The sequence below is a fragment of the Calidris pugnax genome, unplaced genomic scaffold, assembly GCF_001431845.1.
Source record: "Calidris pugnax isolate Ruff unplaced genomic scaffold, ASM143184v1 scaffold273, whole genome shotgun sequence".
NCBI classification, from domain to species: Eukaryota; Metazoa; Chordata; class Aves; order Charadriiformes; family Scolopacidae; genus Calidris; species Calidris pugnax.
The window spans coordinates 323,870-335,217 of NW_015094508.1; the positions used below are offsets into that span (position 1 = coordinate 323,870).

The following is an 11,348-nucleotide window of genomic DNA, read 5'->3' on the forward strand; positions in this document are numbered from 1 at the left end:
GGTCTATTATGCCGAAGCAGTGCGTGTAAATATATTCCTGTGATACCAAAAAGAAAGATACGTTGCTCCAGTTTCCCTTGGCAGTAATGAAACAACTATTTTTCACTGAAATATTAGTTGGATACGAGTGAAAAGCCGCATTCTTATTTTGTCTGGTAATTCTGCCCTGGTGAAGTGTACAAGCAATTAATTACTGGTAAGATACCCTTACAGAATACAGATTTTATTGTTTTTTGTTTATAGTGCAAAAGCAGATTGTTATATGCTAGCAAAGTGGTAATTGTATATATCTAAAATAAAAACTTTTCTTTTCCCTGTGGGATTAATTCCAGAATGTTTTTCCTGTACCTGAATAATCCTTTCAATAACTTGAATTTGAAAATAGGAGAGCAACTCTAGGTATCAAGTGCAGTTCACAAAATAGTCTTGTGCAAAAAAGACTGGTTTGACTGTACATGTAGTACTAAAAATTCCTGAATGCCATAATATTCTCCAAGGTTGTTAGCTTGGGGCAGTAGTTGTTCAGCCTCTTGTATCTTCAATTAAGTGTCCCTTTGGTTTTTTTGGTACCTTTTCCCTCCCCCTGCAGGTTATAAATGCAAATGATTCAGAAGAGCTGACCGAAGAAAGTACATTTGTAGAGGAGAGCACTGAAGAAGAGCAAGAATCTGAAAAGTCTGTAATTGAAAATGCACCACCTCCAGCATCAAAGGAAGAGCCCTCTGACAATGGCCTGCCCAACTCTGTGGTAAATGAAGCAGCAGAAGAATCTGTTTCTGAAAACGTATCCCCCAAAACGGCTTCCTCATTGGAAGATCAAAATGAGGAAGCAGGGCAAAACTCACAGGAGCCCCCCGTTGCCTTGAATCAGAGCTCTTTGATAGTGGTTGAATTTGAGGGTGTTTCTTTTCAGCAGCCTTTGGGACCGGAAGGACAGAAAAGCCAGTTGGAAGAGCACTCAGAAGAGTCTGTTGAGCAGATGGATCAGTACACACAGACAACTGCGGAGCGGGCTGCTGACAGCAGCTCTGAGGAAGCAGAAATTGAGGTACCCATCGTAGATCGGAGAAACTTGCGAAGAAAGGCCAAAGGCTACAAAGGCCCACCCAAGAAAAAAGGAAAGCCAGCTTAAAAATGAAATATTGATTGATAATTCATCTATTTATAAGAAAGTTATTATCTTGTGTAAAACACTGGGGTGTAACTTAACCATATAGGACACAGGACACATGCTTAAAATTTTGGGTTGGACTCCCTCTTGAGATTCACCTTTCCTCAAGCCTTCTTGAATTTTTAACCACTAGACATTGAGCTTCATCAGAGTATGAAAGTAAACAGCCAGTCTCCTCCTTTTATAAACCATACCTGCTGAATAAACACAGTTGTGCTAGCAAAGCCAACAGTTTGCATATTTGAGGTGGCAGTTGTGGAAGAAAAATGCAGCCTGAAATCCTGGCCTTATCAAGGTCCCCGAAATTCCCATAAGGCTTCCATGAGGCCAGATACCACTCTTAGCACTTTTTAACTACCCTTGTGTTCTCTACTGTAGAGAGAAGCAGAACAAGAAAAATCCTTGCTTGCTTCTTGTTCCCTCCCCATATATTTTTTCCCGGGTGAGATTAAAAGAATGTAAGATTCTGTAATTCTAGGTCTCAAAATACACAAGAAGGTGTAACTCAGTAGATCAAAACAACATGAGCAGCATCGGTCTTTTCATAAGAGTCGCTTGAAACAGATGAGTCAGTAGAAGCATGGTCAGCTCAGCGTCTCCGTAGTGCACTCTGCAATGAAGTTCTTCACGGGAGATCAAGAGATGCCTCTACAGTAAACTGTTTGTAGCTTCCAAAGCGAGCATCTCGATAAGCCTGTTTTGTCTTTTTTCCAGAGTGTATGAAGTGTACGCTCCAGTACCTATACAGAACTGTTTGAACTGCCTTGCTGACTACTTGCATGTGTTGAGTGGATACCTGATTACTTGTTCTGTTCCAGAAAATAGATATGACAACTTTGGATGTCATTTTGGTCTGAATGGAAGTGGTGCTTTGTGTGTTCCAAATCCTTGGCTGGTTCTGTGGGGTAACTATTAAAACATTGTGGCTGCCAGGTGTGTGACTCATTTGAGTGCTGGCATTTCAGGTGGTTGTGACATTCATTAGTGTGAATATTAGTGGGTGTTTCAGCAAATGCTTGTTTGCCAAACTTTTATGCCTTTAGGAGTTAGCAGGGGATTGCTTGCAAATACTTCTGATTCCCACTTTTTCTAACTTGGGTGCAGTTCCTGGGATGATAACTTCCCAGTTTGTAGCTTTTCTTAAAATGCAGCAACCAACCTTTGTTGTATGCAAACAGAAAACCAGGCTTTTTATGCATGTTTCCCTTCAGTGGTTCTCCTGGAAAATCATATTTTATTTGTCACATGTACATTAAGTTACTCCTCAGTTTGTGTTTTTCTTTCAATAAATGAAGCTACTCTCATAATGGGTTGAAAACTCAGGAATAAGAAAGAACAATGGTTCTAAGACAAGGAAATCACAGCACTGTTTGTCCTGTTACATGCTTTTTTTCAAGATGAGTGAACTAGTCTCCCATGGTGTCTCAAAACTGCTGTTCAGGATTTCCAAGTACAAGGTTCACTTGAATAGCTGCAATGATGTCTGAACTCTTATTCGTCTGTGAAGCTGATGTGAGAATCTGGTTTTCGATATTATGCTTATACACTTTAACTGTGCTTTCTAAGATATTTTAACTGTGTAAGATAACATTTGTACTATCTCTTTCAGCTGATGAAGTACTATGCTCTGTTTTAATCTGTTAAGAGCAGCTTATAGAGAAAAGAAGAAAAAAAGAAAAGCAGTTGTTAAGAATTGTGTAACACCTAAACTTTAGATTCACAGTGCACAGGATTACTGAGTTAAATGTAGGAGTTTTGAGCTATTGCACATAGGTATGAGTTCCTATCAATATACATATAGGTACTCCTTATGAACCCTATGGCTGGTAAATGTACAAGGTCTTTCATAATTCTTGTAAACATATTCAAGTGAACCCTTAGCATTTCTAAAACTAATCAAGTATTTTCTATAAAGCACATGAGACAAAACTTTTATCTACTGTATGGCTTCATTTTTACTACTAAGATTCATTGTGAGAAAAGAAAAGAGTGGCTAGAAAACGCATCAGTTGCACTGCTAAGAATTTGGGAACTGAGGGCTGGTGGCATAAAAAGTGGTTGTTTTCAGTATATTCTGATTAATCTTGCATTTTTAGGGCAGGCTTTAATTAAGATTAATCTGCTGAATACTTCAATTGATACAAATTTATCCACTTTCAAAAAGTCAACGACTATTTTGCTTATGAAAAGTGAGTCCCAGTTATTTCAATTACTTCTGGGGGATTTTTTGATACATATGTTTATTGCTTGTATTCCCTGTGAGGTCAGAAAACAGTGTTTGTGTGAAGGTAATGTCACTCATCTGGCTTTCACTTTTCATGGTTAAGTTGGAACCGATTGCAATTACTATCTTTCCTTTTAAGAGGCTTGCATATTAAATGCATAAATATTACAAGAAGATTATCAGATTATGTCAGTCTTGGTTTCTATTGAGAACAACCAGATTTCTGATCTTATTTCCGTGAATCAATTGTAAATACTGAACTTAAATTCACATCGCAAAGTATACTCTTGAGTAGATACCTCTGTAAATCTGAAGTACCTGAGATAGTAGCAATGGCCAGACTGAAGTACAGAATGTGGGCAGTTGGGGTGCATTCAGCAGTTCGGTTAACTAGTACAGTCCTGAGAACTGGATATTGTTTTAACTGTGATTGCAGCAGTACTTTGAAATAAAGGGCACAGTTTATTTCTGCAACAACTTCTTTGGCATGAGTCATCTTGCAGTAAATGCAGAGTAGCAAAATCAAAATACTGACTTTAAGTAATAGTTTTTATTGCTGTACTGATGTCCCATTGGAACAGTAGTTTAATGGTCTATACCTTCTGTTATATTAATGCAAGGGAACATATCTGACAGCTGTATTGACTGAAGTGTTTTACCTTGGGGAAAATCAGTGTTTTCTAGGCTTGGACAATTTTTTTTTTGGTCTGTTAACTGTCTGTCTTATTACCATCAAACTCTTAAAGAATTTTTAAGATCTTATTGCACCAGCAACCAATGATTAAAACCTCAACTTCATACAAGTTTGTACCAAATGCTATTACAACATGCTGTGGAACATGTGTACAGTGAAAGCAAGCAGTATTATTTTTGAGCTTTATTTAGTCTAGGAATAGAGTTTCAAGAATATTAATTTGTGGCTTCAGCTTTGCACTTAAATGGTAAATGGTTTTGTATTTGAATCCAACATTTGTTCAAATGTTTCTCTTGTACTGCTTGTTAACTTTTAACAGGATTTGCTTTGCATCTCCCACAATTCTCTTTTGGTCTGCTTTCATTTCATGCAAAATTCTTGTTTGCTGTTCTCATGTTTTATAGTCCTTTACACAAAAATGTATACATCTTACTTCAAAAGTGTTGTCAACTGACTTGAAATAATGTCTGACCTTGGTTTGTTGCTTTTTTTAATACCATTTCATTTGTAGATACCAGTAATCAAATTGATCATTTACAGTGTCATCACCACTACTAAGTTAAACATAGCAACAAATAGGTATAAGTTTCAGCTTCTCCGCTTTAAGTGGCCATTCTAAAAAAAAAAAAAATTTCCAAGAGGATATACTTCTAAATTTATTTTCACAAATGTGTTAGATGTTTTTTAAACCAGTGATACCCTGTTTATAAATCTTATGAAGGATGTGTTGCTGTTCTAGAATATTGTACTGCAGTCTTGCTACAGTGTTAGTTTTTCCTTTTGTAGTGCTGTCTTCACTGCTTTTGAAATGTTTGAAGTAGCAATTAAACTTATATTTTGTGATTAGGTTTTTCTTTTTCTTGGTTTTCAGTCTTTGAGTTCTTTCTGCTATACAGGAGGCATGTTTTAAAGTGATCCTAGATCTAGCATCATCCTACAATCGGTCTGCTACCAAGGAGCTTTAAAAGCTGAAAGATGATTAATTAAGAAATTAAAGTTTGCTACAGACAAGCCAACTAGAAATGCAGTAATGCACTCCCTACAGTGTGGTATATTAAAATGTCTGAAGTAGAACAATTTTGTTACTCGGCCAAGCAGTCATGTATTTATAGTGCAAAACATATTAATGTTCTTGAGACAGCAGCTGTAGAAAATAACAGTATTCTGTCCATGTTATTTGTTAATGTGCACTAAAGGGTAAAGCAACAAGAACTTAAGTGGACGCTTATCTGTTTTGACAAAATGCCCTCCCTCCAAGCAAATGACATACTGGCTTGTGCCCCTCTCTTTGTTTCAAATCACTTGTCACTACACAAAGAAGTAAAAATCATAGTAACATATTAAATCTGGACTAGGGCAATGTGTTAAACTGACAAAATAATCTGTAAAAGGAGAAGACTTTGGTACAGTTTAAGTACTGCTTCTTAGTGTAGATAGTGTAAGAGAAGTTAGAAAGCTGGTACAAAAGCAGCTAGCTTGACTTCCTGATTATAGAGTTCCAGATCTGAAACATTATCTGATCATGAAGATGATTAAAGGCTTGGACCAGCTGTCATACAAGAGGATGAGAGCTGCAATTGTTCAGCCTGGAGAAGAGAAAGCTTAGGAGGATCTAGTGGAGGGGTACAAAGGAAACAGCAAGACTCTCCTCAGTGGTGCCCAGTGACACAAGAGGTGGTGTGCACAAACTGGAATATAGGAAATTCTATTTAAACATAAAACATTTTAAACTGTAAGAGTTGTCAAACACTGGATGAGGTGGTGGAGTCTCCATCCTTAGAGATAATCAAAACCTGATTGGATGTGGCCCTTCAGCACTTACTGTAGTTGACTGTGCTTTAAGCATTGTCTCAAAAGCTCCCTTGCAATCTTAAATCCCTGTGACTCTCTAACCTGCTACTCAACCTGCTTATTGCATGTGTAACAACCTCTAGCCTTAAACTTTTGCTAATGCAAAAAACCCCAACATAAATCTATTCACATTCTGGCTTTTGAGAGTTTTGTTGATAGTTTCCTCCTTACGATGTTAAGGGGACAGAATGCCCTCTTAAACTGGAGAAAGCTTGTAAGCATTTGACTTGAGATTCATGTTAAAAGCTCCTTGGCTTGAAGTGAAGTACCATTTAGGAATATAAGATAGTGAGTATGCTTATTTGTAGTGATAAATTGTGCTGTTTACCACCAAATTCTTGACTGGAAGATTGCTGATGCAGTTACATAGAGCATCACTGAAAGCTTCCCATTTAGAAGCAGCTTTTGTTTCTTGTATTTTGAAGATACAAGATAAATACAGATTGATCATTGGATGTTTATGATGTTTACTTTTTCTTGAGTGTTTCTTAAAAATCACCAAAGTAGCTATAAGTAGTTGCAGTATCAGGGTTGTGACGCTGTCTTCAAAATCCACATCTTCAACCCCCTAGAACTTCATAAATTTAAACTTCCAAAACTGTTCTCTTGCCTGTAACTACTACAGTGGAACACTCTCCAGCCCTTACTCTTTCCATTAATGCAGTCACAGAAGCAAAGGGGAGAAAGATGTGAGGTAATGGGGGGAGGGGGGGAATACCTGTCCTTCTAGTTAACTTTCCCCCCTGCCCTGTGTGGAACTATACTGCTAATGTGTTCTCAAGCCCATGCTTCTGTAGGAGCAAACTGAGTGTTTTATTTCTGATGTCAGTCTGCAGTAAGACTGTAGCTGTGTTCTTCCAGCTCTTCTGCTTTCCCAGAAGCAGAACACAACTTAGGATGTTCTGTACCTTTAGCTATTATAGTAGGCGACCATGGGAGACAGTGGCTGTATTTCCTGTCACTAGGAATGCGAGCTGAATTAAGTATTTATATGATATATCTAAGCCAGGAAATACTGGTGCTGTACCAGTACACTGCTGCTGTAAAAATACTATGAAGGTTTTCATCAAATCCATACCACATAAACAAAACATGAAAATTGAATCACTTTATTTGGACAGCGTTCAGCTGAGCAAACGCAATAAATATAAAAACCAAGCAGTCGTTTCTGGCATTTTTAAGTTCCTCACCAGCTTGTAGGGTCAATGTTCTTGAATGGTTGAAGATTCCAGAGATCTTGCAAACTTGTTGAAACTGCACTGATTTTGCAGGAGCCCGTGTCCAGCACTTAGTATCAAGGACAACTTAAACAAGTAGAACTGCATTAATACAGCCATCGTTTTCTGGATTGTTTGTTACTTGTGCATATTTCCCTAAAGAGAAAAGGGAATTAAATGTCTACAAAAGCTTTGAGTATTTCATATAATAAATTAATTTTTTCCACGTTTGCATGTTCAATCCACAAGTCTCTAAAGTGTAAGGAATTCCTGTTCTAAAACTGAAAGGCATTTTGAAATCTAAGTCTACCTCTGCTGAGCTGCAAGCTTAGGTTCTCAAAATACTTTACTCTGGCTGGTTTTTATAAACGAATCATTTAGAGTTCTGGGTAGGTTTAAAAAAATCTAAATAAATCGTAGGATTCTGCTGTTGTCCAAGTCCTCTGTTAAAAGAAGTCAGCCTGATCCTCTGAAGATACTTCTACACAGAACTTCCACAGAAAACATAATAAAATTGTTCATAGTTCACATGGCTAGGTCTTTACAGAATTGTAGCACTGCCTACTGTGAGACACGGGCACGTTGAGTCTTTGTTCTGAACTTCATCTAAATTAATTTTTGAAAGAGTGAACACAAAGCCTAGGATTAAAACTTAAAGTTACCATTTTTAGTGTTGCCTGGTATTTACTTTTGCTACAGCCCAAACTTAACATTTAACAGTGGATCAGTTTTGACTATGTGCTGTGGTCTTAACAATACATCAGGCAACGAAGACTTAAAACTTTTAAAAGTAGTTCTGCAGTACAGCTAGTTTGACTACTTACCCCAGATAACTTTGCCCCCTTGTGTCACAAGGCCAAGCTCGCTCACATTCACCTCAATGACGGTCCCCTTGGTAATCACACCCAGTTGTGTGTACAAAGGAGAAGAAGGGTTCTTTTTTACACCAAGGATAGGTAGGCAAAAAGTAGCCTTAAGTTCAGGATGTGTCACGTGTGCCTTCTTGAAACGCAAGCCCTGTTGCACAAGGAGAGTTAGAATGAGTTAGTATTTGCTTTAAAACCTCATGGTTAATCTACTTTAACACTTTCAGCGTTGTGTCCTCAGCTGTGTATGTTATGACAGATTGGGAAGAATGAAAACAACCTAAAATACAGAGTGCTATCTGCCTACTATAAAATGCCAAATTTGTTTAAAAACCCAACTAATGACTAGGTACAGCCTTCCATATTTATTTTCAGGGTGTCAATTCTTAATAGTAGCACAAGAATACTACTTGCTACCTCAGATGGCTTCTGTTCCATGAAGAAATGAGGTGTTCGTGGTAACTGGTTTTTAAGACTCAAAATTTTTCCTTTTTTCTTGTGAAACCTTTCACACATCGTAAAATACTAAATACCAATCTCCTATAGCACTTTATATCTAGCAACCTGTGCTTTTTAAAGAGTACTTTACTATTAAGTATCATAAACTTATCTGCATCAGTAAAAATCTACCCAAAGCTTCTGTGTAAGATTATGGCCATCGAAATAGTAATGGGGTACGATCCAACAGGCAGCCTGCATGGTGGTTCTGTTGATTCCTGTGACGGAATGAGAACGGGTATTTGTAGAAAAACTACATTGTCTCGGTGAATCTAATTTTTTCTCCTGTGCACTGCCAGGCTGCTAGAGCCCAGGCACTGTTCCTGCAGAGGTGTAAGGAAAGGTCAGGCAGGAGGCAGAGCATTTCCCTTTCACACACTGTCACGACTGCTTCAAGCTTACTTAACAAGTCAGGAGGAGGGAGTTCTGGAGTCCTGCAAGAGAGTTGGCTTCTGTATCTGACAGAACGATAGCAGCTTGAAAAAGAAGCCTCCAACTTCAAAAGCTATTCAAAGTGCCTTTGCTAAAGACCTTCCCATGCCAATTTGACTTTGCTAATTGAGCTTTAACTTACTGGCACCGCCTGTCTTACAGGAGTAAGAGCAGAGATATTTCCACACAGGGACTGCAGGGGCATCTCCCCACCCTCAGGCTAGTCAAAGTTTAGGTTTCTGCAAGGAAACTAATAGGAATCTTCTCCATCAGTAGTAAGCAAGTACATCATCACAGAAGAAAGTTTCCTCGCCACAGGAACTCAAAGCAGTAAGCCAAAAGAAATACTACTCAAATATTCTTTAAGGCTGAAGAACATTACCATTGGTCGAATGAATCGCTCGTATTTAGGAGGCTTCCTAGTAAACCCATCTCCAACAAAACAAACTTTTGTAACCATCCTCTTCCAGGCCTTCTTCTTTCTCTTCCCTGTACGAATCACTTTTAAAACTTCTGTTTCTCCTTGTGCGCGGACCTTTGGCACAGGAACTTCCCATTTCCCCTGGGGAAAAAAAAAAGTCAATAGTCTTAACATGCTGCATTGCTAAATGAAAGGGGACAAACAAAGCATAAAATTAAATTTCCCTTTTTGTATAGTAGTAACTACTTTTTACACAACTCATAACTATTTATTTTAATTAGCATTTAAAGTTACGAAAATCGGTCATTTTTACAAGTAATTGCAAGTATCTGAATTTTAATACAGTTACTTACAGCTTTTTCTTTTCTTTTCTGCTTGATCATGTTGGAAAGAACCTTAGCCCGGGACTGGCCCTCTCTGTCCAGCAGGTATGCTGGTACAGCTCCTTTAGGTGTTTTTTCATCATTCTTTTGCTTTGTATTTCTCTTTTCATGCATTTTAATGCTGCAAGGAAAAAAAAACAGTATTAAGAGTAGGAAAAAAAAAGGCTCATTTTTAGATAGATGCTTTAACTTAGCGTGTGCCTGCTCAAAATTATTGTTGTGTAAACAAGTAAACAATTTTTGTAAACATTTTTTGTTTTGTAAACAAGTACATATTTATGTCTGAGAAATAATCCTAAATAGTTTTCAAAGTAAACTAGTAATCTCACTTAATATGGATTGCACAGTGCATATAAGCTTGTCAATTCCCGTCAAGACAAGAACAGAAGACCTCCATCTTATTCAGGAATTTCTGAATCACCTAAAACAAGCAGCCAATCACTTTGAGAAACAGCAGCCTTCCTCTCTAACAAAAAATAACATACTGCTACTCTTCTGAGATCTGATGGCAATGCTTATATAAACGTGTCTGTGTAAAAGGGCTTGTGTTTTGTTAATTTTTGAGGCCATGGCGGGGGTGGGGGAGAGAAAGACTCCCAAACTAGTTAATAAACCAAATAGTTCTACAAGTAGCAAAGGAAAATAACTGTCTACACTTGGAAAACAACAAGGTGGAATGATATTAGAATAGAGAATATTGTTTAAAACTTTGTTTTTGATTTCTGAACATCAGAGAAAACTTTCAAAAAACTGCTGTTGTTTATCTATGCTTGATATTGTAATTTATCCTAGAAAACAAGTCTCACAATCTGCTCAAACACTCTGTATGTTACTGTACTTTTTCTCCTAACAGCATTTCAAAAAACGCCTGCTGCCTCTTGCTACACTGATGCAGCAGTTGGTGTAAAAGCCTTGATCAAATGCATTCATGTTTTTGCAAGAACTACATTAATCACTGCTATTGCTAATTAAAACTTAGGGAATACTTTTAGGAGGTTTTGTTAACATCCACTGAGAAGAGTGCAACTCGTAAAAGTCTTTGCTGTGCCAAAACCCACTCTCTCCTAACACCTGAACTCTAATTAAAAGTACGACCCCAGCAGTGAGTGGTTCTTTGTAACGGCGTTAACGTCTCGTCTCATCCCTCCAGCGTCGGGATGACCGGCAGAGCACCCGAGAAGCGGCGGGTACTCACGTCTTCTTCATCTGTATCTTCTCGGCGTGCCGCTGCTTGTGGTATAGCTTGGCCTTCAGCCCGATCATCTTCTTGGCCTTCCGCGACCGCTCGTGGGCCTCCCGGCCCTCCTTCTTCCTCTTCTTCTCGTGGTAGTCCAGGCGGTAGCCATACCGCTTGCGGTGCAGCTCGATGTACTCGTTCTGCGGCTGTGAGGGAGGAAGAAGGCGGCGCCCGGTGAGCGGGCGTCCCCGGACGAGGCATAGAGGACCAGGCCAGGCCGGGCCGGGCCGGGCCGGGCCGGGCCGGGCCGGGCCTGGCAGCGCTGGGACACGCGGCGGGGAAGCCAGCAGGCCGCGGCCCGGCGGAGCCCTCAGCGCGGGGCCCGCTTAGCCGCCATCACCGCTCCCCTCTTCT

General features: G+C 39.0%; 2 protein-coding genes across 6 annotated transcripts in view; one reads left to right on the forward strand and one right to left on the reverse strand.

Annotated features, from left to right (window-relative positions):
- LOC106901933 (soluble lamin-associated protein of 75 kDa-like) overlaps positions 1-5,166 on the forward strand; it is a 38,511-nt gene extending 33,345 nt beyond the window's left edge. For all 5 annotated transcript variants that reach the window (XM_014965021.1, XM_014965019.1, XM_014965023.1 and 2 more), the window contains one exon: positions 590-5,166. In XM_014965021.1, the coding sequence (XP_014820507.1) occupies positions 590-1,132 (543 nt within the window). In that variant the 3' untranslated portion in view covers positions 1,133-5,166. The remainder of the gene's footprint in view (positions 1-589) is intronic.
- Positions 5,167-7,033: 1,867 nt separating this feature from the next.
- Positions 7,034-11,348, reverse strand: part of LOC106901819 (ribosome biogenesis protein NSA2 homolog) — a 6,355-nt gene continuing 2,040 nt past the window's right edge. The window contains exons 2-6 of the mRNA XM_014964832.1: positions 10,953-11,319; positions 9,728-9,878; positions 9,336-9,515; positions 7,982-8,174; positions 7,034-7,313 (exon numbers count right to left, since the gene is read on the reverse strand). Coding sequence (XP_014820318.1) covers positions 7,246-7,313; positions 7,982-8,174; positions 9,336-9,515; positions 9,728-9,878; positions 10,953-11,319 — 959 coding nt within the window. The 3' untranslated portion in view covers positions 7,034-7,245. The remainder of the gene's footprint in view (positions 7,314-7,981; positions 8,175-9,335; positions 9,516-9,727; positions 9,879-10,952; positions 11,320-11,348) is intronic.